The sequence below is a fragment of the Mandrillus leucophaeus genome, unplaced genomic scaffold (assembly GCF_000951045.1).
Source record: "Mandrillus leucophaeus isolate KB7577 unplaced genomic scaffold, Mleu.le_1.0 Scaffold736, whole genome shotgun sequence".
NCBI lineage: Eukaryota > Metazoa > Chordata > Mammalia > Primates > Cercopithecidae > Mandrillus > Mandrillus leucophaeus.
Genome location: NW_012107986.1, coordinates 1213888 through 1239465, shown reverse-complemented (window position 1 = coordinate 1239465; position 25578 = coordinate 1213888). Strand labels below are relative to the sequence as shown.

Sequence of the window (25578 nt, the reverse complement as noted above, 5' to 3'; positions counted from 1 at the left end):
CAGCTTCCTGAGTAGCTGGGATTACTGGTGTGTGCCACCATGCCCACCTAATTTTTGTACTGTTTGTAGAGATTGGGTTTCGCCATGTTGGCCAGGCTGGTCTCGAACTCCTGACCTCAAGTGAGCCACCTGCCTTGGCCTCCCAAAGTGCTAGGATTACAGGAGTGAGCTGCTGCACCTAGCCAGGCTCATATATATATCTATATATCTCTCGATATATATAGATATAGATATACATATATATGTATATCAATTACAATACTCATATATACTTATATATATATACACACACACACATATTTTGTATATGTATTATACAACTTGTTTAATCTTCCAGGGTTTTAAATCTCAGCCTAAATCTCAGAAGGCAAGTGTCATCTGAGTATAGTCCTGGTTCTTCATAGCTACATGATCTGACAAATTGGGAAGTGGCATCGAAGACCCTCTAGAATCCAGAGAGTAGACATTACTGTCTGCCTTTTGTCTCTCAGCCAGATCCTCAGCCACCGACAAGGAGTGACTCTACATGTGGATAAGTTGGCACCTCCGCAGCCCCACACAGTCCACTATACTGAGCTGGTCGAGCTTTCCATCCCCTATCCAGGGTCCACTCACCCCACTGGGTAATACACTGGAGTATTTCCTGTCTTATTCTCTAATAATCTATAGTTTATTTCAAGGTTTTATTTTATTTTTGAGATGGGGTCTCGCTCTGTAGCCCAGGCTAGAGTGCAGTGGCATGGTCATGGCTCACTGCAGCCTTGACCTCCTGAGCTCAAGTGATCTTCCCACCTCAGCCTCCCAAATAGCTGGGAGGCTGCACCACCACACCAGGCTGATTTTTAACTTTTTAATTTTTATTTTGTTATTTTTATTTTTTGTAGAGAGGGGGCAGGGTGGGTCTCACTATGTGGTCCAGGCTGGTCTGGAACTCCTGGGCTCAAGCGATCCTCCCTGCTTGGCCTCCCAAAATGTTGAGATGATAGGCACGAGCTACCACACCAGTCTCAAAAATTTTTTTTCTTTTCTTTTTTTTTTTGAGACAGTGTCGCTCTTGTTGCCCAGGCTGGGGAGCAGTGGCACGATCTCGGCTCACTGCAACTTCCGACTCCTGGGTTGAAGCGATTCTCCTGCCTCAGCTTTCCGAGTCACTGGGATTACAGGTGCCTGCCACCACGCCTGGCTAATTTTTGTTATTTTTAGTAGAGATGGGGTTTTGCCATGTTAGCCAGGCTAGTCTCGAACTCCTGACCTCAGGCAATCCACCCGCCTCGGCCTCCCAAAGTGCTGGGATTACAGGTGTGAACCACCTCGCCTGGCCTCAAATTCTCTTTTTTTTTTTTAAGAGTCCTATTTCACAACCCACGAATGGGCTCCACCTGCGATCCAGAAACACTGCTCTAATCAGATGGCTGCGGAGTGGTCCAGCGCCGGCCCTTCTGCTCTACTCCAGTCGTCTTCCTCCCTGCCTAGCACCTCATGTGCCCTTTCCTGTCTCCAGACACTTCCTCCTTGTGGCCTCCAAGTTAACAGCTGGTGGCTCTGTAGTCCAGGCTGCTGCTTCTGCAGCAAGCTCAGGTTACAGCACCGGGCCCTCCTTGCTCATCAAAATACTTCTAGGGTGAGGAGTTTCCAGAGTTCTCTTCAACCTTCCTTCTCCCAATGATACACTGCTCTTGAATGACTTCTTTATCTAGGGCAGCCATGGAACCTCGCCATTAAAACCCAGGTGAAGATCTTTCCCCGCCTTCTCATCTGCAATTCTACAGTGATGAAGGCCTCCTCTGGCATTTTCACAGCACCACAGCTACCTGATGGCATCTGTGTTTCACAGCAGAAGGCGCGGAGGCAGAGGGAGCTGAGCTGAAGCGACCTACCCAAGGTCACCTGTCTAGGAAGTAGCAGAGCTGTGTTTCCAACCCCAGTCTCCCGATGCTGATTCACAGCCCTCTGTAGGTTTTCATGTTTCTCCTCTCTGACCCACTGGAAAAAGGATGCATCGAAGGACATAATGTTTTGCTCCTTTGTTTTTGTGTTACATAAGTAAGGAAAAATTTCCTGTGACTTTACAAGTTTCTCTGTCTCTCCAGTGTCTTGAATTTGGTCCCTACACAGACTGGCCTCTTGCTCACACACTCTGCTAATTCACAGGACTGCCTTCCATTTCAAGGGTTACCTCACCTTGCAGTGAGCCAAAGAGGTTTACCCTGGAAATCTTCACCCTCGTTCCTCTCTTTCTGGGAACTAGAGAAAGTTCATTTCTGAGCCTGCAGAGTTTTTAAGAGCACCTCCAGTTTCTCCTTAGCTCCTTCCCACAGAGCCCGGAACCTGCTGTTAGCTGCTCTGGTGAAAAATCCCCTTTTTTTCTCCCTGGGAGGAGTAGGCACTCTTCCAATTTCTACAAGCTGGTGGCAGGAGGGCTGGCATTCTCTCTCCCCTGCCTCATCAACACTTAATCCATCTTCCTGGCTCTACCCACCCCTGAATTCGAAAAATGAAGTCAAAAACATAAAGGCGCATCCTTTCTGTGTGCCTGCTATTTTCAAGGGGCTACAATAGTGATAGCTACCATTCAGATACCCGCAGCGTGCTAAGTGGGGGCACTCTTCATGTCATCTCTGATACTCACAGCTACCCTATAACGGTGGACATGATTGTTTCCAGGCTACAGATGAGGAAACTGAAGCACAGATAGGGTAAATTACTCCCTCAAAGTCACACAGTTAGTAAGTGGGAGTACATGGGTAGGCAGAGATTTGAACTCTACCATCTCTGCCTCCAAAGCCTATGCACTTTTCCACTATCCCCTGCTGCCTTCCTCAGGAAGGAGGTGAGAGATGGCATCAGAGACCCTTCCAATGATGAGCATGCCCTGTTTCCATTTTGCAACTCCTCTCCTGTCTGTGTGACACCACACATGCATAGCCTGTCCTCTTTGCCTCCTGTAAAGGTTTCAACTTTTTAAGTTAAATGAATTCAGATACAAAAAAATATTTACATCTCTCTTTCCTTCTGCTGCAAATATAGGGACCCCGGCAGGAGGCTGGGCATGCCAAGGCAGGAGGCTGCCGTGCAGGCCTCTCTGATTTCAGTTCTGGCGTCACTGAGTCAGAGCCTGGGCAGCCCTCCCTCACCAAGGGGAGCTTCAGGCTAAGCCGCAGGGTCAGTGCTCTCCCATTCCAAACTCAACCCTGTTCAGCTACTCCCACCCTGGTGTAAACCCCCGAATCAGCCAGCCAGCACGTGACCATGCACGTCTCTCTGCCTGCCACAATCTCCAAGAGACAACCTTGCTCTCAGACCCAGACCGGGTGTAGGGTATCCAACAGTGGCTCTGGGCATGAGGACAGGACGTGGGAACAGCAGGTGCTCCGCCTCTGGGCACGTGGCCACCCAGTCCAGCTTCACCCAGCACAACTCGTTTTTCAAATGTCCTAGTTTCAGCCTCCCTTCCTGCAACCCAGGCCAAATTGTCCACCCCCAGATTTCTGTCCCCTGCTCATGGGGCTTGGCGGGGTCTGCTGGGGGCTGACGTGAGCCAGAATAACTGCGAAGGCAGGAGACGAAGGGGGTGTGAGCCGCCTTTTGGGATCTGTGCCCCGTCTCATGCACAAACACCCCCTGCCTGCCAGGCAGACCCATTCTTTTCACTGTGGGCCTCGGGAACAGAGAGTACAGGGCTGACCCTGTTTGTAAAACTAGGGATGGTGAGGCAGGAATCCAGCAGAAGGATGGGGCCAGTTTCCAGTCCTCGAGAAGGGGCTCAAACACGAAATTTGTGGGGAGCTTGTTGCCTCCCTTCTCAGAACCCTTGGATACCCCACAGCCTGCTCTCTTTACAGTGCCACCTAGGGAGCAAGAATTAGCTGCAGAGTGCTGGGAGAACCCCCAAACCAAATACAGATCCCTCATCCCGTCCCTTCGTGGCCAGTTGAGGTGTGTGTCGCTTGGTCAGTTACTAGTATAGCACCTACTACATGAAGGCTTCCTGTTGGGGAGAGGGGGTCAGAGTGCAAGACATGGCAAGTGAGCAAGTTCCCCATCTAGTTGGGAAGTCATGCGCCACATACGACAGAATTCATTGCCAAGTGAATGTGTCCATCAGCAAGAAGGATCCATCCAGCGAGCACCAGGCACTGAACCCTGGGCTGGGGTTTCAAAGAAAAGACAGATAATTCCTGCACTCAAGAAACACAGATGATCACAACGTGACGTGATCTGTATCCAAGACAGGTAGGAAGTGCAGGGGGTGAAGCTTCCAGATCAGGGAAGGTTGCCAGGAGTCCACCCCCAGGCCATCCGTGGGACATCACTCTAGCCTGTGCCTGATTTAAACCCTGGCTCAAACTAGCCCCTAAACCCAAATATGCTGCCCAGCCGAAGTTAAACAGCTCACCCTTTCTTCTCCTCGATTCTGATGACAAGTCTGCATGTTTAAGTTTCCTTTTGGGCTTTTCTATTTATGTTGTCATTGATTACTTTGCTCCTAACTCATCTGATTTCAATTTGGACTGATTTGATCCTAATTTTATTACCATGTAATCTGAATGCACATAATTACTGTAATTATGCTGCTGAGGGAAACAGCTCCTGCATGGTGGGAAGACCTAAATTTAGGGCTTCCTGGCAAGGGCGGCCGTTGGCTGGGTGGACCCACAGCTACCTCAGAGCTGGCAGCCTTGAGGGGCACAGATGCCCTCCCCTGCAACACCCCCTCAGAGATGGGTATTTTGGGCTTCATCTCAGAGAGGAGCTTGAGGCCCCTCTCAGAAGCCCAGGGAGCAAGCAGCGGCCTGAGTTGGGGTCGGGGAGCCCACCCGCTCTGCACACTCTGGCTCATATCTCCATCCTCTGCTGCATGTGCTCAGCACCCATGGGCCGCCCGCATCTAAAGTGCTTGCTCACAAGGTCTCCCTACCTCTGGGTGCCAACTGTCTTCCCCAAAAGACCTGGGAACCAAGGGTTCCCTGATACTCATGAGGCAGGGGAAAGCAAAGGCCTGGCTCTGACCCTCCTGTATCCTCCCTTGCCCTCTGAGTCCAGTCTGAGGCTGCCTCCTCCATGATGCCTCCCTGACCTGTCCAGCCCTCTCCCTACTTGGTCATTTATGTCCCACCTGAGGAGACTTATGACTTACTGTTTCCATTTTACAGATGGGAAAACTGAGGCACAGTGAGGTTAGGTGCCTTACTCTAGGGTACCCAGTGGGTGGGCAGTGAAACTCTTAACTACCTCATTACACTGCTCCTTCCAAAAGCCCAGAGCCTATTACAGGATTGATCTCATGTAATTCTCCCCAACCTAAACGACAGCATAAAGAACACGAGCCAGATGCCATACTTTCCCCTCTTCCTGATCAGCCAGAGGGGATGGGGCATGGCAGACACAGAGATCTGAGAACCAGGTGGAAAAGGGGACAGGCGCTCTTTTCACCCAGCTTCTTTGTGCTTGGGAGGACTGACTCCCTGGAGCAGAGACAAGGCGAGCCCTGCTGCGATGACGAGGAGGGGACCCAGCAGAGGGATGGGGCCAGTTTCCAATCCTAGGGAAGAAAGGTTGGAACATGGAATTTGTGGAAGGCTCATTGCCTCCCTCCCCAGAATCCATGATTTGTTTGTGTACAGGAGGGAAAGTGGCAAGAAGAGTTGTAAAGGTTGCTAATTACGAAGCACCTGCTGTATGCACCCAGAGCCTGGCTCCTGCTGCCTTAGAACAAGCTGGGCACACAATGGTGAGGGGGTGGCTGAAGGTATCAGGCCAACAGGAAGACAGGGAGGCCGTCTCCAGGGGAAGTGCCCACTTTAGGAGACCCTGGGCCCAGAGAGCAGATGAAAGAACTGGGGACAATGGGGTGCAGAAGGGCCTGATATCCACCGTGTGGGAGGGAGGATGCACTTGCTCTGTGTTGCTTGAGGGGGTAGAAATAGGAGGCTGAAATCAGCAAGCTGACTGGGACTGAAGAAAGCAAAGATTGTCCAGAAGTGAGCCCCCAGTTGGAAGAGATACCTGCGCAGAGGCCCCACTGCTGGGGCCCAGTGCCGTGGCCCAAGAGCCCCCATAGGCCTGGAGCAGCCTCTGAGCAGACCCGGGGCAGGAGGACCACAGCAAGGTGGGGGACCTGGGCTCCTGGCCCTGTTCTCCTTCACTACTTCAAGCTGCTGATCTCATGCGGGTCTTCAGGTGCCTGCAGTAAAGGCCTCCAACTGGGGAGCGGGCATACCTGGAGCCATAGCCTCCTAACAATTCAGCTGCCTCTGCAGAGAGCAGTAAGCAAGCAGCGGAGCACAGGGCAGGGCCCTGGAGGGCTAGAGCCAAGAGGAAGGAGAGGGGCTTACAGAAAAGACCACCTTCCCATGTCACCAAGAGCAGCTCTGCCCCAAGAATCGTGCCTTGCACCCCTTGGAGATTAGATGCTAAGATCATCTGAAGCCTCAGAAATGATGGGGCTGGTCCAGGTAACTCAAGGTCTTACCTACTACCCTGCTGCTGGGCAGGTTGGGGGCACCTCTACTTCCCTATATTTCACTCTCTGGAGGCCACAGTTCAAGGCTGAACCGCAAACCAGACACCATCCTGAGTCAGCGGACCCTGCCTTGGAGATGGAGGCTGGTGGCTTCTCAGAGACTTTCTCCCTGCCCAGGCCCATCTGCCTGATAGCTCCCATCCTCTCCACCTTCCACATGTACTCTCACATACATGCCAAGACGTGCACACCCCACTCACAGTCAGCTGCTGCCACCCTCCCCACAGAAGGCCTCTGGGCCCTGCCCTCACAGCTCACTCACCCAGTGAAGGGACCCGATGCAGACCTTCGCGGCCATCAGGGGCACAGTGGGGTCCGAGGGCCTCAACTTCACACACTCCCGCAGCAGGGACACGGCGTAGGCTGACTGCAGAAAAAACAGCAGGAAACACTGTCACTCACAGCCCTGGATCTCAAGGGCCCACAGTGGGGCGAGATCCCCAAACAACCAAGCCTTGCTCTGTATCCCTTTGCTCTCAGGAGCCAGGAAGAGGGCCAGGGCAGAGAAATCCCTCCCTGGGCCTCAGTTTCCTCATCTGAAGATTAGAAGCTGTCACCCTTGCTCCTTAGGTAACATGATGACCGCTAACATGACAACAAATGGAAGCTCTCCAAAAGGAATTCAAATTTCAAGCACAGAAATTTTAGAGGTAGAAAGGGGCTCTCTAAATGAGGGCTGGGCACAGTGGCTCACACCTGCAATCCCAGCACTTTGGGAGACTGAGGCAGGCTGATCACTTGAGCTTGGGATTTGAGACCAGCCTGGCCAACATGGTGAAACCCCATCTCTACTAAAAAGAAAAAAATCAGCCGGCTGTGGAGGCGTGTGTCCACACCCGGCTACTCGGGAGGCTGAGACACAAGAATTGCCTGAACCCAAGAGGTGGAAGTTGCAGGGAGCCGAGATTGTGCCACCACACTCTAGCCTGGGTGACACAGTGAGACTGTGTCTCAAAAAATAATAATAATAAAATAATAATAATAATAATAAATAAGGACTCCGGAGGCATGGCCAATGGCAGGGGTTGGGGGTCGTATAAAGGCTGGCGGAGAGGAAGCGGAGATATTCTAAACTGGCAGAGCCCGAGAGAACCTCCAGACAGGAATCTGAGGATCCCCCCAGGCTTCAGGGCTCAGACTGGACGTGCTGAGGACAGCCAAGTGTGAAGGAGGGCTGAGGTGGTGGGCAGCCACGGCCAGACAGGGATGTTACCAATAACAGTAATGAGAAGAACAGCAGCAGCAAACACTTATCCAGATCTTGGGATATGCAGGCATTGTCCTAAGTCTGGGGTTGACAAAACACAGTTAACAGGCCAAATCTGGCACTCTATTTTTGTAAATAAAGTTTTACTGGAACACAGCCATGTGCATTCATTTACATACTGTCTATGGCTGTTTTCCTGATACGGTAGCAGAGTGGAATAGTTGCAAAAGACTGTTGGGCCTGCAGAGTCAAAACTGTCTACTATCTGACCCATTACAGAAAAGAGGTTGGAGAACCCTGTTTTAAGTGCATTTTAAATACCAAGTGATTTAATTTTTACGCAGTCTTACGATGTAGATACTCTGACTTTACTTGGTACAGGTGGGAAAACTGAAATGCAAAGTTAGGTAGCTTGTTCAAAGCCACACAGCCTATGAATGGCTGAGCTGAGGTTTGAACGTAGCCTGGCTCTAACCACTACCCTACACTGCCTCTATAATGACCACTGTGGCCAGAAAGGAGGCCTGTTTCCTGTTTCCCTGCCCACCGCCCCCCCACCCCAAACACACACACACACACACACACACACACACACACACACACTCTCTCTCTCTCTCTCTCTCTCTCTGGGCTGGAACCTTTTCCAGGAAACTCAGCAGTAATTCTGCCACTGTGTACACCCCTGTACCTGTGTGACCTCCAGGTTTGCAGGTACCTGTGTGTAACTATGACAATTCCCATGTACTGGGCCTTACTGTGGGCCAAGCAATCCCCCATTAATTAGCTCTCATATCTCCCCAGCTCTGGAGGTACAGAAGGAAATGGAGGCTCTGGGAGGCTCCCCTGTCCACAGCAGGGTATGAGCAACTGGCAGGTGCACAGCTAGGATCTGAATGGTCTGTGTCCACCCTGGACACCCCGCCTCCCTCCAGCTGGCCTCCCATTTTCCCCGCCATCTAAGGAAGAGCTTTTCTCAACCCAGACGTGATAGATTTCCCTGGGCTTTGACTCAGACTTATTAGGTCAACTGCAGGTGTCTTTGCCAAGGGTATGCTCTGAACCCAGTACTGGGCTAGGGGTTGTGGGGTCACTCAGGAAAGGGGATGAGGCCATGGCTCTTTCCTCAAAGGACCCCACAGAAAGGGTGGGAGAGACAACAAAGGCCACCACCCCCATGGCTCTCTCTGGAAACAAGAGGGTAGGAGGCCAAGCACAAAAGGGTGTTAGCAGGGGACCGGCTCCTGCAGGCTGGGAGACTCCACAGCGTACCCAGTGTGGGCGGGTGCCAGGGGGTATGAGGGGCTTGAAGGCACTGTCAGGCTATCTACCTCCTCCTGAGACCCTGCCCTGGGAACACCACTCCAAGTCCCTCCCCAGACCCTCCATCCACACCCTAGCAAGCCTCAGGCTTCTCAGCCTCCTTCTCATGGCTGCTAAGCTCTGGATCCTTGCCATACAGGGTTCGCTAACCCTGACCCTCTGCATTCCACCCCCTTCCACCCCACCCCCATGTACACCAAAAAACGCTGCTATTTAAGGAGCCATCTGAGGACTCAGCAGCCGGAGCAGCAGCTTTTTTTTTGTCATGCTGGTTACCTAGCAACACAGCCAATGCAACTGCCGCACAGAGACCAAGAGAAGGAACGACCTAAATCACGCCACGGAACTCATCCATTATTCCTGCAGGTTCAACTGCCCAGACTCACCTTCTGGAAGGCCTTTCGGGCACAATCACAGATACAGGCCCTCGATTCCACCTTACGCTTTCAGCAAAGGCAAGGTCTGGCCACCCCTGAGGGCTGCCTGGGACAATCAGGCAGACTGATTTGGTGGGCAGGGTTCCCAAGGCGGGTGGAGAATGCTCTCCAGAACAATCTCCTGCTACACCGAACGCACAGTGTCTCCAGCCCATGGAGCCTCATGCATGAGGAACTGGCCAATCTCAACTCCCTGATGCAAGCCCACTCCCGGGGCCACCTTGCTGGTCTGTGAAGGAGCCAAGTCATGAAACCAGCTCCCTAGATGCTGGGATGGTGCCAGGCTGTGTCTGGATCTCTCTGAGTCCAGCTAGTCAGAGGCAGAAGACTCCTTACCTCCCAGGCTATCACGACTCCTTTGACTGACTGGAGAGCTTCTAGGAGCCTCTCTCGGATTTAAAGCTAACTTGCATGTGCAGTCAATTTTTCTAAGCAGAAGTCCTCAGCTTCCCTTACCTCCTGCAAGGGGTCCACGACCCACAGAAGGGTTCGAATCACTGCTCTGGCCCTAGGCCTCTCCCACCTGTACTCACTGTCCCAAGATTAGACGGGTTTTCTGTTTCCCAGAGGTAGGAAGAACAGGCCCATGCCACTGTGAGCTGTCTGCCCAGGCTCCATGGAAGCTCCAGCCCGACCTCCTCCCGGCCCTGTCCCTACTACCCCAGGCTGACCGCTGTCTTCAATACCTTCCTGTCCCCATCCCCACTGCCAGTTCATCTTTTCCACCCCCTCCACCATTGCCCATGTTGTCTCCTTTGCCTGCAGTTCTGTAGGAGGGTTTCTCTCACTCCCTAACCCTTGAAGGGCCAGGGCCTTGCCCTGTGTTCTGAATTCTCCCCGAGCCTCAACAAGACCCTGTTAAGCACAAAGCCAAGGAGATCATGCTGTGACTTCAAGATGTTCTGTGAGGTGTCCGACGTGATGGGGGAGAGTATAGAGGTTTCGGAAGACACATGCCCAGCAGATGGGGACAGGGAAGGCTCCCCAAAAAGCCTCTCCCCACAGTCAGGCTGCAGCACCTGCTCCTCTTCCCCCTCCCTGCCAGGACCTGGCCTGCCTCGGCTGCTGAGGCCCCGAGCTGGCTGGCATACCCTTCGTGCGTGGAGGAGGCACTGGCAAGCTGGGAGGGCCCTCCTGAGAGACGGCTGCGGGGCCAGAAATGGAACGTGGCACAGATGGGCCAGGGGGGCGAGGAATTCCCTCAGCCCCATGAAAGGGCTTTGGATATTTACAGCTCCTGGAACAATCTGCAAGCTCATGCCACCTTATTTCCTGCATTCATAGCATCCTCAGCCCCAACACCCTCAGAACTCAGCTCCAGAAAGGTTTTCCTTTCATGTCACTGCTTAAAATAGAGGCTTATGTAAGTATAATTCTGATCGGAGCAGAAAGCAGGGGTGACGGCACCGGAGCTGGGTGGATAGAGAGCGAACTCATGCCCGGTGCTCCTTGCTCTGGGCAGCATCCCGCCGGGCCCTGTCCCCATCCAGGTGCTCCTGGCCCCATGCATCATGCAGTACTCCCTCCAAACTCCCTTGTGGGTGCTGCTGCTCTGCTCCACCCTTTAAGCTTCCCCTCTGAGGCAAGTCTCCAGTCCACAAGCAGGCCATTTCCTGACGCCATGCTCAGTGGACAGGATGAGAGCTACAGCCCACATGGAACAACGTTCCCTCCCCTCGATACACCTCATGTCCGCCACATGCCGTCACATTATTAGCTCTTCAGCACAGAGGTTACAGTGCTCCCGTGCACGTACGCACGCTCAGAGAAAAGCATCCAGAGACTCACACCGGCACACTCATAGCTCACATGTGGACAGGAATTCACACAAGGTGTCTGTGTAGCCCACCCCACGCCCCTCACTCTCCTGGAGGTTCAAACCAGCTGCAGGATAGTCCCCACCCTCTCCCCTGGCCAGAAAACCCCTCCGTCCACCTCAGCAGAGCCCCCTGAGGGTGAGTGTACAACCCCTAGCACCCCCTGGACCTTACCTTCCCACAAGCCACCATGGAGAGGGCCACCTGGTACCAAAGGTGAAATTCTCCAAACGCAAACTTCATGGCTCGCTCCAGGCACTGGGGAGGGGAGATAGTCAGCACTTACTCACCAGGGGTCCTCACACCCCAGCCACCCACACCCTTCCAGGGTAGTCACTGCCCAAGTCACTGCCTTTGGGAGGCTGCAGGAGGCCCGCACTTGGCTCCTGGGAGACACCCTGCAGAAACCCAGTTCCTGCCTCTGGCATGCTGTGTGACCCTGCTCAAGTCTCCCACCCTCTCAGTTCACCTCCTTAACATGTGAATGATCTCACAGGGTGATACCAAAGAGCAAATGGAGTAAGATTTGTGAAAGTGCTTTCAAAACATAGACATGCAATAAAAATAGCAGGGAACATTTATTATTACTGTGCATGGCGCTGTTCTCAGCCTTTCACATGCGCTCTCCCCAACAACCTTGTGAGGTGGGTTCTCTAACTGCCCATATTTCACCAGTGAGGAAGCTGAGACTTGTACAACTTGCCAAGGTCAAAGCGGCAGAGCAGCCTGGCAGGGGAGGGACAGGTGAAGGGACAAATGGCTCCATCTGATTTCCTTTACAGACTGCCTGACTCTGGGGAGTGGGATGGCTTGCATGGCCGGCCGTACCTCAGAGAGCATGACATACTGTCCCCTTCTGCCCAACGTGATGCTCAGGAGGTCATAGATGGCTGCAGCATTCTGCAAGCTCACTGCCCGGTCCTCCTCCTGCTCTGGCACCCGGCTCAGCACCACGTCTCGAGTGGCCTGTGGGTGGGACATTGTTTGGGTAAGAGTGAGGACAGCAGATAAGTAGGTGTCCGTCTTCGAGGGGCCTCCACCTTGCTGGCCCAGACACTATCACCTTTTTGCCACTGACCCAGACCAGAAAGATGGCCACGCTCTCAGAAACGGCCTTTTCTCATCTCCACAAAGGCTCTCTCCAAGAGAGAAAATCTTCCACCTTTAGCCCAGGTTGGGTGAGGGAGCAGTTCTGAGGGGTCAAGCTTCTGGTACTAAATCTGTTATTCTACAAAATTTCAAGCCTACAGAAAAGTTGCAAGAATAGTCTCATAACCGAAAACCCTTCCTCAATGTTCCTCTCTCTATAGAATTATTATTGCCCTTTATAGTCAGTTACTTTTTCTCATTCCAGGATCCAGTCCAGGATCATACCTTGTATTTGGGTGCCATGTCTCTTTAATCTCCTTGCATCTGGAAGAGGCCCTCCACCTTTCTCTCATGACACTGGCATTTTTGAGGAGCACAGGCCAGTCATTTTATGGAACAGTCCCTGGTGTGTTTGCAATTCTCACAATTACAGCAAGAGTTTCGGCTAAGATGTGAAAGTGCCTGGATCGGGTAGGTGGCTCTGCTGCTTGACGCTTGGTGGGGAGGTTGGGCTGTGGCCCCCAGTGCCCTCTTCTCTTCCTCTTCAGTCTTTCAAGTAGCTTTGACAAGGACATTCCCAGAGCCCCCCTTCCCTTCCCCTCTGTGTCCAGCCTGGACCCTCTCCAGGCTCCTTCCAACCATGGAAACTCTCCTCCGTCCCTCCCCAGGGAGAGCTTCCCCACACTCAAGAACTCCGCTCTTGGCATCCAGCGCCGAGGATTTCAGTAGCTCACAGAGTTGCCAGATGGCTGCTGGGGGTGGGGGTAGGAGAGGGAAATGTGCTGTATGAGTGGGAAATTCTGTCTAATTCCAAGAGGGGAGCTCCTCATCACCAAGCCAGAAGCCCCCCATCAAGGATGTGGGACTCTTTTGTTCTTTGGTCTGTGCAGGTGGTCCCACCCCTCTACCCACCTCTATACCCTGGGGACAACACGCGGGCTGGGGGCAAAAGAGACAGGGTGGAAGGGGAGAGGCTCCCCCACTGCAGGGGTCATGGGCGCCTCCGAGCAGCCACAGGGCAGGGATTTAGGCAGAGGACACTCTGGGGCCAGAAACAGTCATATCCCCATCCCCACTCCAAGGGCTGAGCGGGAGCTGGGCAGAGCTGCGCTCTGGGCAGATGCTGCTGCTGGCTGCCCCCAGCATTCTCCCTTCTCCTGCCCATTCCCCTCTGCCAAATGGGGCTCTCTCCTGCATCTCCCTCCCTCTGTCTGAGTCTCCTTCTGTGCAATGGGACTTGCTCTCCTCTGCTTCCATACACAGGACCTCAAGACCAAGAACTCAGCCTTCCTAACAGAATAAAAAGGAGCTGCCAGCCCTAAAAACCCAGATCTCCCTCATCAGAGCCACCCCATCCCTCCTGTGCAGCAAGTGGGCCTCATAGCTTCCCTTGAGCAGGACTGCTCTCCCCTCCTCCAGGTGAGGGGCTGGAGGCAGAAGCCCAAGCCCCTGAGGCCTCCAGACCACAGGCTCTGGGTGTGTCCCGCAGTGCAGGGCTGGAGTGTGTCTTCCTAGAGGCCTCCAGAAGCCAAAACACCTCCAAGACCCAAGGAGGTGACTCACTCTGGGGGACAGCTTGGTCACTGAGAGACTGATGGTCAGGGGTTCTGATGGCTGCCCCGTTGCCACAGTTGGTGAGTGCTGCCCATGCCCTCAGGGACTCAGATGGCCCAGGAGAGGGTGCCGGGATGCCCGGAAATCCCGGCAAGGCTGAGTTCTGGAGTCAGCCTGCGGAACAGGAGCCACTCAGGAGCTCCAAAGGGTTGAAGGAGAGGAGTGGAGAAAGAAGGTGCCAAGAAATCCCCCTCCTTCCCAGTGAAGTCCACCCACACAGCCACCAACAGGAAGAGAGAAGAAATTCTAGGGAGAGGGTTGGCAGGAGCTAGTCCCCTGAGCCAACTAGGAATACAGCCCTTGTTCTATCCCTGGCAATGTACCGCCCCACTTTGCCACCTCCAGTAGCTCCCCAGCTCTGGCCATCCCGGGTGGGGACCCACAGGGGCGGCCTCCACCAGGCAGGAGTGGCTCAGGAGTGAGAGGATGGGGCACAGAGGCTCTGTCTGTGGGGAGAACAGGAAGGAGCAGCAGTACAGAATGCACATCCCCGAGTGGAAGCTGACCTGGAATTCTGGTGGGAGTGAGAGGTTCTGATAGGAGGGAGTGGGGACAGGTAGTCTGCAGGGGTGGGAAGCAGCTTGGCTGGACACATCCAGGGTCTGGGGACCCGCCTGCCTGCCCGTGCAGACCCGTCTTGTTCAGGGGATAGTGGGCCGCGAGCCATCACTATGGCCATCAGGATAAAGTCTAAACTCCTTTCTGGGGCTGCCTAACCGGCCAGCTTCTCTCCAGTGACATGGAACCCCTTGCTGGTCCCTATAGTCACCATGGCCCATCTTCAGTCATGCTGCAGTTCCCTCTGTCAACCTGGACACCTTCTAGCTCCTCAAAACTCCATTCAGGACCACCTTCTTACAGCACCATCCCTGACTCATCTCACCAGGAGAGGTCAGGCCTCTCCTGTCCTCCCCCGACCCAGCCCATACCTCAGCCCATACGTCCCCATCTGGTTCACCAGCTCTTGCTCACGGCTAGACTCCTGTCCCCAGGCACAGCCGCACACACAGAACTTGACTCAACCTGCCTTCGCAGGGTGTGACACTCAGGAGAGAAAGATTCTGGGCCTGGAGTGGAAACCTCCCCCTGTCCACCCTAGACCTTGACCTTTAAGACAACAGTGTCTGGCAGAGGGAGGGGTGAATTTTCAGAACTGGGCGTTAATTAGGTCAGAAGAATAGGAACAGAAGAGAGGATCAGTCTAGCACTAGCGGCAGCAGCAGCAGCACAAATCCTCAGGCTGGTGATAGGCCCTCAATAGGCAGACAGCCAGGAAGGCTCCTTGGGGGTCCTAGGGACTTGTGCGAACTGGGGCCTGTGCAAGAGAGGGCTGTGATTCCCCAGCCAGAAGTGGAAGTGGGCTGAGTGGTTACTATGGCTTTGGGGCAGGGCCAAAGTGAAATAGTCCTGGTGGTTGCTGGGCAGTGCCTGTGTGTGTAACCATGGCAACAGGGCGGGGTAGGGGGAAATGGGACAGAGAAAAGGCAGGCGTGGGGGCTGGTGGGTAAGCCACAGCAGAATAAAATTCATGTGCAGCTCAGGGGCCAGGGCCTCAGACACTATGGGAGCATCAGTGACCTCCCAGCACCCCCAGCTGTCCTGCTCCCTCCTCCCTGGCTCACTGCCCTGAGGCCACATGGTGTACCGCCATGCTCTGGCAGTAGCTCTGACCTAGTCCCAGCTACATTCTTTCCCTTCCACCATTGAGGTGGCCTCAGACCTGCTTTCATTAGAATATCCTCTAGATCAAATGCAGTAACAGATGTGAATGCACTTGTGACCTTTAAAGTAATACATGAACACTAAATCTTCTCACCGTCTCTTTCTCACTGTTCTTAGAATATGGCAGAATATTCTCCTCCGGTTTCTCCCTGCCTAGTGTGCACTGCCATAATCCCCACACCCACCCCAAGGCTGCCTGGTGCTGGGGATGCACTGCTCTGTTTAATCCATGCATTTAATTCCAGGATTTAAATCTAGCGCTTGTGTAGTTGTCCTGCTCCTGGTCTTTGTCCTTCTGGCTGTTCTCCTAGGGTAGCCCCTCCTAGACTAAAGAACATTCACTGCAAGCCCTCTGGCAGGTCAGAAGAGGAGCAGCCAAAGAAACCACGCTAGTCCCCATACACCCATCACCCAATAGCTCAGCACTGCGAGCATAACACATTTCTGGTCTTTGACCAAGTATCCATGAAGCAAATACGGGACCTTAGGGAAAGGCCTCAGGCAGGCTGGCCCATGAGAAACCTAAGGCAGGGACTATTCTTGGTCAAATAGCCAGCCCTTTGTGTGTGACACGCATTACCTTTCTTTTTTTGAGACAGTCTCACTTTTGTTGCCCAGGCTAGAGTGCAGTGGCTCAGTCTCGGCTCACTGCAACCTCCGCCTCCCGGGTTCAAGCGATTTTCCTGCCTCAGCCTCCCGAGTAGTTGGGATTACAGGCACCTGCCACCATGCCCGGCTAATTTTTTTCTATTTCTAGTAGAGACAGGGCTTCACTATGTTGGCCAGGTTGGTCTTGAACTCCTGACCTCAAGTGATCCGCCCACCTCGGCCTCCCAAAGTGCTGGGATTACAGGCTTGAGTCACCGCTCCTGGCCCACATTACTCTTTTAGAAGCTGAATTGTCACATCCACCATCTCATCTGACCTCACAGTAACCCCATGGTGGGGCAGGGATGAAATCACTGACTGCCCTCCACCCTCTGCAGATAAGGACACTGAGCCCCAGAAGGTGAACTACCTTGCGCAAGGTCCCAGGGAGCTGAGGCTGAACCACCCCCCGTTCCCTCAGTCGGCCAGTTTGGGACCGCTGTGGCTTGCCTGAGCTCTAGACGCCTGGGGCTCCTCTGCCAGCTTTTTCCAACCTGGTAAGATACAAGACCAGTCCTGATCCTTTGGTGGCTGTAGGGCCACAGGCAGCACTAACCTCTCCTTCTGCCCAGCCCTGTTTCTCGTCTCTAACCCTGGTCATAAACAGGGCTCCAGTCTAAGAGAAGGAAAGGGAACTACCATGTGGAGCACGCTCTGTACCTCTGTACGGCATCTCAAAACGCTCACAACAATCTTCTGTACTCTCAGCCTATTCTACAGGTGGGAAGACTTTACAGATGGGAGGCCAGGTAAGCTTTCCAATGCACACGAGACAGGGGGTTGGGACCTAAATTACAGCCTAGACATTCTGACTTCACTTCTGGCTCCTTCCCTGCCTCCAGGTACCTCCGAGGAAGTGTCCAATAGCCTCATCCACGCCGTGAGAGACCCTGGGCTGGCTCTGCTTACAAAAGAACTGAAGCAAAACACAAGGTCAGGCTTCCCCCATCAGGCCCTGGGTGCTGCTTCTCTGCAAAGAACATGCTCCTTGGGCAGCAAGTCCAAGCAAGGCCCTGATCAACCCCATTCTCAAAAACAGGCTCTCCATTGGCCAAGGAACAAGGCTCAGGGCCTGCTGCTGCCACCCCCACCCTCCGCAAAATTACCCCGGAAACAAGTCTCCTGGCAGCATCTGTACCCAGCACCCGCCCTCTCCCTGGAGGACACTGTCATGCTCCCCCTGTGCTGTCGTCCCCATCAGCAGACATAATTACCACTGGCTCTTGAGCTGCCAGTCCACACAGCCAAGAAATAACATGCTCTGTGACATGTCCCATCCACCCAGCGACCCAGGCCAGGCCCATGCCAGCCTCCAAGCTCCTGCTGCATCAGGTTCCTGCAGCAGAAAAAACAGCTCTTTCCGCCAGTTAGAGAGAGGCTCTCCCACCTCCACTGAACCAAGGGCTCTAAGCTGGCAGTGTTATCAAACCCTTCACCGCTTCAGCCTTTAGCAGAGCAGGGCCTTGTGTTGTAGCAAACCAGATCCCAAAAGCTGAAACAATCTGTGCTCACCTGCTGAATCCCTGATGGAATCAAGCCCAGGAAGCACTTTTTGTTTTGTTTTGTTTTGTTTTTTTAACTGAATGGCATCCTTAATCCAATGTATCTCCCAATCAGACCTGAACATAAATGTTTTCAAAAATGACTAAGTCAGAATCAAGTATTTATCAGGACAAAATGAGCACATATTGAAGAACCAAAATGTACCAGGCACCTTCACGTTCATTTTCTTATTTAATCCACCAAAGTCATATAAGAGAGACCTTATTAGCTCCATTTTACAGATGAGAAAACCGAGGCTCAGGGTGGTAAGAAGCTCACCCAGGCCACACAGATTGTGAAGGGTAAATTCAAGATTCAAATAGCCAGATGCCCAGCATTGGGCATGGCACAAAGTCTGTTAATCTGCAGAGTCCCAGGACTCAGAGACTTACCTATCCACCCCACTCTCTCAACACCAGGGCTCTGTACCCTTTCCATTTCTAAGAGCAGCAACTTGTTCGCTAGCGAAAAGAAACAGGGATCCAAGGGTTCAGTTTACTTTAGCACATATTTTTATGTCCCAGATTAGTATTTTAGAAATAATAAAGATTCCTGTATCTCCTAGTTCCCCAACTGTTTCAGAAAATCAGGCAGGTTTGATACACAGTTCTTTCAAAAACAAGAATTTACATTTGAGGTTCAGCAGACTGGGATCATTCCTTCTGATTTGGGGACCAGGATTTCCTCCACATCCCTGGGAACAAACTGCAGTAGATGGGAGTCCATTTGGGACAGGAACTATGATTGAACTATTAATCATTGTCTTTACCATGCTGAGCATGGTCCTGCATGCTGTAGCTGCTCGAGCAAGATTAGATGGATGGATGGTAGGTGGATGGATAGATGAGTAAATGAATGGATGGATACATGGTGGATGGATAGACAGATGAATGGTAGGTGGATGCAGGGTTGGTAGGTGGCTGGATGGATGAATGGGGGATGGATGGAATGATGGGTAGATGGATGAATGATAGGTGGATGAATAGGTGGATACATGAATGGTGGGTAGATGGATGGATGAAAGGGTGGTTGGATGAATGGGAGGTGGATGGATAAATGGATGAATGGGTAGGGGGATGCATGGTTGGTGGTGGGTGGGTAGATGGATGAATGAATGGGTGGATGGATGGATGGTAGATGAATGGATTAATGGGTGGATGGATGGATGACAGATGAATGGATTAATAAGTGGATGAATGAATGGTGGGTAGGAGGATGGGTGGATGGAGAAATGATGGGAGGGTAGATGGCCAGAAGGACAAATGGGAAAGTGGGTAGATAATGGATATATGAATGAATCAATGATAAGTAGGTGGATTTTTAAATGCCATTTTGGCCCCAAAGACTCAAAACTAGGTCTAAAACACAAATAATCTTCAACCAGTTATATTTCATATCCTCCTTCCATTCCTGTGAAAGCATTAGTAAGGTTTCTGTTTACCTCTGGAAAGACAAGGTCTCCCTCATTCATTCTGATCGCACATAGTCAGCTTGTAATAAAAACCATATCCAAGGTAGCAGCCCCATACCACACAGCCACTCCTCTGAGTTCCAAACCACAAAATAAGGAAGCCTGCAAACACTGTTTCCTGCAGCAGCTGCTCTGGATGTCCTGGAGGTGGAAGCAATGATGATGATGCCTCCTGGGTTGGCTCTGCAGGAAAAGCTTTCACTGCAGCATAACACATTCTGCAGGTATTAGGAGAACCTAAATAGCAGCCAAGGCCAACAGCTGCTGTTCTAGAGGTTTCTCTCCAAGCCCATCATTTGCAGCCAAACCCAGCCAACATCAAAGGGGGATGAGGAAAACCCTACAGGTGCATGGAGGCTTGGGGTTCAGCTGAGTGGTATCAGGGCAGGAGCTTGGGAAGCTGGTAGAGTGGAACCCATACCCTAGTCCTCTCACTGTTCAAGAATGAGACTGGAGGGAAGGAGAATTTAAAACAAAGGCAGGAGAAATGGCAGGTCTGGCCACTCGGAGAAACCATTCCCGGCCACAGAGGCCAGATCCAGCACCCAGGGAAAAGGTCACCGCAGACGAAACACTAAAGCTAAGTACATTGCCAACACTCTCCCCCAAATCCCTCAAGTTTCTGAATGTCTAACAGGCTGGGTATAAGGGGAAACAAACCAGCCAGCCCCACAAGAGGCGCCTCCTCCCAGCCTCAGTGCAAACAGTGTCTGGGCAGTGCCTGTTTCCTGCGCCACAGGGAATCTCCCAGGACACCGCCTGGCCAGCCAACCCAGACTCACCCACCCCCTAACCCCTAGTCTCTGAGGCAGGCTGCCAGCCACACTGTCTTGCAAAAGGGAAAGAGCTGCTTGAAAGAGAACGCATACTCAGGAAAACCCACCTGGCTCCAAGCATGGGCCATGTTTCTGTGAAAGGCCGTTCTCTGCTTGGAGGGTTTGGGAGTGGGTGGACAGCCTTAACTGAAACGCATCCGAACTCTGTCCTGAGGACTTCGATCAAGCAGAGGCTACAGAAAATGACTTGGGAAGACAGAGCCCAGCCTCACTCCCTACCAGGAGAAAAATTATGACCATCCTTACCCTGACAGGCTTGTCCCTTTTACAAAGCCCTCTGATCCCCAAAGTCACCTCCCTGGCCTTTTACACTTGAGAAGACCAAGGATCAGAGTAGTGGGCAAGGGAAGCACCAGGATGGAAGTCCAGGAGCCCTGCATCCTGGGTCTTGGAAACTGCTGAGGGAGAAGGACATGTTTGAGTCATGGCTTCAAGGCTTATTAGTATACGACCTTGACCAACAGCCATACCTGTCCTGGACCTCACTTTTGTCATCTGTAAGATGGGAACATACAGCATTAGAGTGAACTTTTATGAAACTGTTGTTTTTGTAGGTCATAAACAATTGAAAATTAGGCAATTTCAATTAGGTGAACATAATGCTCACCTAATCAGCTTGGAACCTCCCTGGCTGAGAAAGGACCTAACAGATGACCCTGTTTTCAGCCTTTCACCACCTACCTGTAAACTGCACTGGAAGCCTCAGTACACAAAGGCTACAAAACAACCGGTGTTTAGGCTGGGTGCAGTGGCTCACGCCTGTAATCCCAGTACTTTGGGAGCTGAGGCAGGTGGATCACCTGAGGTCAAGAGATCGAGACCGGCCTGGTCAACATGGTGAAACCCCGTCTCTACTAAAAATATAAAAATCAGCCAGGCGTGGTGGCGAACACCTGTAATCCGAGCTACTCGGGAGGCTGAGACAGAAGAATCACTTGAACCTGGGAGGCAGAGGTTGTAGGGAGCCAGGATTGCGCCACTGCACTCCAGCCTAAACAATAGAGGGAGACTGTCTCAAAACAAAACAAAACCAAAAAAAAAACCCCACAAAAAAACCCATGTTTCCAGACAGGTGATTCCAGTGCAGTCTCACTGGAGGGTGGATGTGGTAAAATGGCGGAGAGGGGATGGGAGTACTGGTCTGTACAGGATTCAGTCTGTGGTCAGAGTAAGGGCCCATTTTTAAAAGTAAAAAGCACACTGTTCTCCTATGAAAATCAGATGTGGCACACGGTGCCTCTTATCTCCACAGCTGCTAACCAGTGAGATGGCCCCTCCCCTGGGCAACCACTTACCCACCTCACAGGCAAACATTTTAGGACAACACCCTGGCCAGCTGGCACTCCCATCCAAATATCCACACCCTACACAGAAACTCTCAGATCCAACACGGACCACCCCCGGCTGAGGCAGGATGCAATCCCTCTGTCCCACAGCCCAGTGCCTGCTCCTATTTGCTGGGAGGCCTGAGGCACCAGAGGTAATCTGATTACCAACGCTATCTAAGCAAGCCCTGGCATCGCAAGGTCCCAGACATCCAAGGGAACATTCATTTCTGGCTGTTCAGGGATCCTGCTCATGGGGTCTTGGTTTCTCAACCTCCGCATCCATACACTGCTCTCAGATGCATTGTTTTTTTAAAAACCAATTTCTCAACCCGGTGGTTCCCAGCTCACCAGCTCTGATGGGCCCCTTGGTCGGAGGACTTGGACCTGACCATGTAGATGACTTCTCTGTGCTTGGCTTCTGCTGCTCCTGTCCCACTCTTCCTGTGGCCTCTTTGGACGAGTCCAGTCCATCCTTCATCTTACCACCTTCTCAACCACACAGCCACACTGCACTCTCCTTACGCTGAGCCTCCAAAGTGCTTAGCCCTGGGCAAACATTCCTTGGTACCATGGCCACCATATGTGCACATGCATGAGTGTGTGCGTGCATCCACATGCGTGCGTTTGCCTCATCTTCCTGCCTAGGACATGAGCAATGGGTCCTATAGAAAAGTCTAAACAGCCAACTTCATGTGTGCTTCGTCTAGTACAATTCGTCTTCTGCTCTGTGTTCTTTTCCCATAGCACTCATGCGTGGACACCCTGCATATTGTAGTTTTTGATTAATTTACTGCCTGCTTCTCTTCACTAGAATGTAAGCTCATGAGGGAAAGGACTTTTCTCCATTTGTTTGCTGTGGCATCTCTGGCATCTAGAGTAGTGCCTGGCACAAAGTAGATGCTCAATAAATAGCTGTTGCGTGAATAAATGAATTCCTTCCATAGGCACGCTTACCTTTGTGAGTACTGTTATCTTACAGGGGAGAAAACGGAGGCTCAGAGAAAATAAGCGATGTGCCCCAGCCCTCAGCTAACGTGCAGAACTGGAACCTGATTCCAGGCTTTCTGACTCCAAAGTGCACATTCCTTCCATTCCCTACCTGCCATGTTCTCATATCTGTCACGGCACCCAGCACACAGCTATGTAACATTTTACTGTGACCTTGTTGATGATCATTTTTTTAATCCCAAAAGAGGTGGGTGTGGCTCCAGGTACTCAGTCTCTACTTGTTCGGCGGCAGAATGCAGGCCTCCAAATGAAGCCTTCTATAGCCAATCCCAAACCTAATGAGCAAGACTTGCCGTATGGGGGCCCAGGGCCAAGAAGCATCTACTTTAGGAGTATCCCTGGGCAACAGAGTTTGGGTAGGTCACGGATGGCCTGTACCTGGGCCCCACAGCCCTTCCCCACAGGGTCAGAGGGCCAGAGGCCGCTGAAGGACATCCTGGAGCTTACCATGGACTCGCTGATGAGGAGGAGCAGGAGGGCTTCCTCGATGTTGTCCTTGGGGCAGTAGAGGCTGAAAGACACAAATGACAGGCCTGGCTAGAGCATGCACCTCACCAGACAGCACCACTGACCCACCATGCCAGCCTTCTGCCCTGGAGTCAGCCCCAGCCCGGTAAGGTGACCCCTTCCTGCATAATTCATGGGCACCGGATACCATATGCCTCAGAGTTTTGGATCTGAAAGGCTGCAGTGGGCGGCGGCCGCTGGGCTGGAATAGTACGGACGCTCCTGGGGAGGAAACTTTCCTCCCAGCACCAGCACCGCAGGGAATGGCTGGGGCAACGAGCGACCCCACCTTCGAGGAACAGCACAAGTGAGAGAGGTGTATCAGACAGGACTACTGGGAAGACAGGTCACCTCCAAATGATTTCTTTGGCCTCCGAGTGCCTTATAGGATTATCTCCACAACCTGGACCCCATCACCTGCCTTCTCTAGCTGATCTGGCTCCTGCTGAGACTGAGGAGGCTGCCTGGCAGTGTGCTGAGTGGAGACTGGAGGAGAGCATGGGGCGAAGAGAAAGCCACCAGTGGGGACAGAACCCTGTGCGAGATGTGAGGCTGGTGAGGTGTAGCAGGGCAGGCAGAACTTACTTGTCTCCTTCATAGAGGTGAGGTTTCCGCAGGGCCTGCGTGGCGAAAGAATTCTCCTCCTTGCCCATGAATTCGGGCAGAGGGTGGGACAGGGGGCTCCAGTAGCACTCCTCACTCAGGGAGTGCAGCAGGACCCCCGCCAGGTGCTTGGCCGCCATCTGGCAGAGAGGGAAGCACTCAGACCCAGACACAGTTGTCAGCTCTAGCCCAGCATGACCTAGAATGCCCTCTGCCTATCACCCAGCTAAATCTGCCCCCCTTGCAATGTGCAGCCCTTTGGGTAGGCCCCCCAACCCCACTCCCAAGGGAGCCCCCTTGCTCCTTCAGTCCCTCCAACACCGGGGCTCCCACCCCTCTGCTGGCCTCAGACGGCTCCTACCTCATCTTTTCTCTTCTCTCCTCTCCTAGACAAGAGGAGTATTTTCTCCCTCTCCTGACCCCTTGGAGCCCAGCCTCACTCTGAGTATTCAGCAGGCCCCTGCAGTGTTGGGAAGAGCATAATGCCACAGGCACAGCAGCTCTCTCTCCCAGGTGCCTTTCTGATTATTTGACTGAGAATTAGAGCATGAGAAGCAGCTGTGGCTCTGGTTTGGACGAACTAAGGCCTAGGAGGGCAGGCCTGTGTCGGGGCAGGCAAGCAGGGTCACTGTTATTTATTAGGATTGCAAACATATCCCTAAAAGTTCGTATAGCACCTTGCTAGTGGTGGTAGCAAGTTTGTCAACACCGTTTGCCCAGGGAAGGGCTGGCAGTAGATCTGAAATCTGATTTAACATGAGGGGCTATCTGCGGTGCTACAGGGAGAAGGAGGCCGCACCTCCCTGGCTGCGTGGGAAAGGATGCTGAGATTGATTACCAACCTCTGCCATGAGCAGGCAGGAGACCTACTGCCACCCTTGCTTCAGAGGTTCCCTGCAAGGACTTCTGTTGTCTCCCACCAAAACTGACTCCTGAATAAGCCAGCACCGCCAGCACCCCACATTACCACTTTGAAGTTCTGAGTTGCTTTGGTCTCCACAGTCCGCAGCACCTCCCGGAGCTCTCTCATGCCCTTCACGATGTTCCTGGTGGAAGGATGGCAGAAGTAGAGTTGTTACCAGCCTAGCTCGCAAAGAAGGATGCTCTCAGCATACCAGCAGATCCCAGGAGGAGCTGCCCTGCTAGAGTTTTATTTGAACACATTCGACAACTGGAGTGAAAAGTTAGAGTTGTAACACCAGGACTTTAGAGGCCCAGGACACCAACAAAAAGGAAGGAGGATCCCTTTTCCCCTAGTCCCTTCCCCTCTTTCCCCCCAGCAACTTGGGCTTCCAGTTTACCACCAAAGGGGTACCAAGATTGAGTATCTCAAACAAGGTGTGACCTTGGCCCAGGAGCCTTGGGCTGGTGACTTTCTGACCTGAGTCAGCCTCAAATTTTCCAGCTTCACTTGCTGTATCTGGTCAATGCTGGATTCCATCCTCCCCTCTCTGTCCCTAGTACCATGACCCCAGGCTGGCCTGCCTCACCTTGAGCCTTGATGACCACACCAGCCAATCTCACCACTTCCAGTCAGCCTTCTGTGCCTTGAAATAGTTTTAAAGCTTTTAAAAGTGTGAGCCATAGTGAGAAATACATCTCACATTGCAACCCAGTATCCACACATACTTCCCTGACATAAAACCGAAGTTTCTCGACACAATACCCATCTCTCCAATGTGCAATCAACACTGAGGTTTTCCATTTTCCTTCTCCCTCTACCCTCGTTTTGTAACATGCTGGCTGCAGCCCACTAAATAGATCTTGCATTCCCACTAACAGGTTGTGGCCTGCAATGTGAAAAACTGCTCCCACTGCGCCTTGGGGGTCTAGTGGATGCAGGAAGGTCACCTGGATTCTCTCAAATCCAGCCCTATAGTGGTCCCAGGGCTCACAGAATCCAGTC

At 52.6% G+C, this 25578-nt stretch overlaps 1 protein-coding gene across 4 annotated transcripts in view; it reads right to left on the bottom strand.

The window, feature by feature from the left end:
- Positions 1 to 25578, bottom strand: part of TTC7A (tetratricopeptide repeat domain 7A) — a 168338-nt gene that overhangs the window by 58189 nt on the left and 84571 nt on the right. For 3 of the 4 annotated variants that reach the window (XM_011965760.1, XM_011965758.1, XM_011965759.1), the window contains 6 exons: positions 24640 to 24718; positions 23655 to 23812; positions 23010 to 23073; positions 12133 to 12270; positions 11479 to 11562; positions 6786 to 6890 (listed from right to left, as the gene is read on the bottom strand). In XM_011965760.1, the coding sequence (XP_011821150.1) occupies positions 6786 to 6890; positions 11479 to 11562; positions 12133 to 12270; positions 23010 to 23073; positions 23655 to 23812; positions 24640 to 24718 (628 nt within the window). The remainder of the gene's footprint in view (positions 1 to 6785; positions 6891 to 11478; positions 11563 to 12132; positions 12271 to 23009; positions 23074 to 23654; positions 23813 to 24639; positions 24719 to 25578) is intronic. The other variant, XM_011965762.1, reaches the window with a different exon arrangement.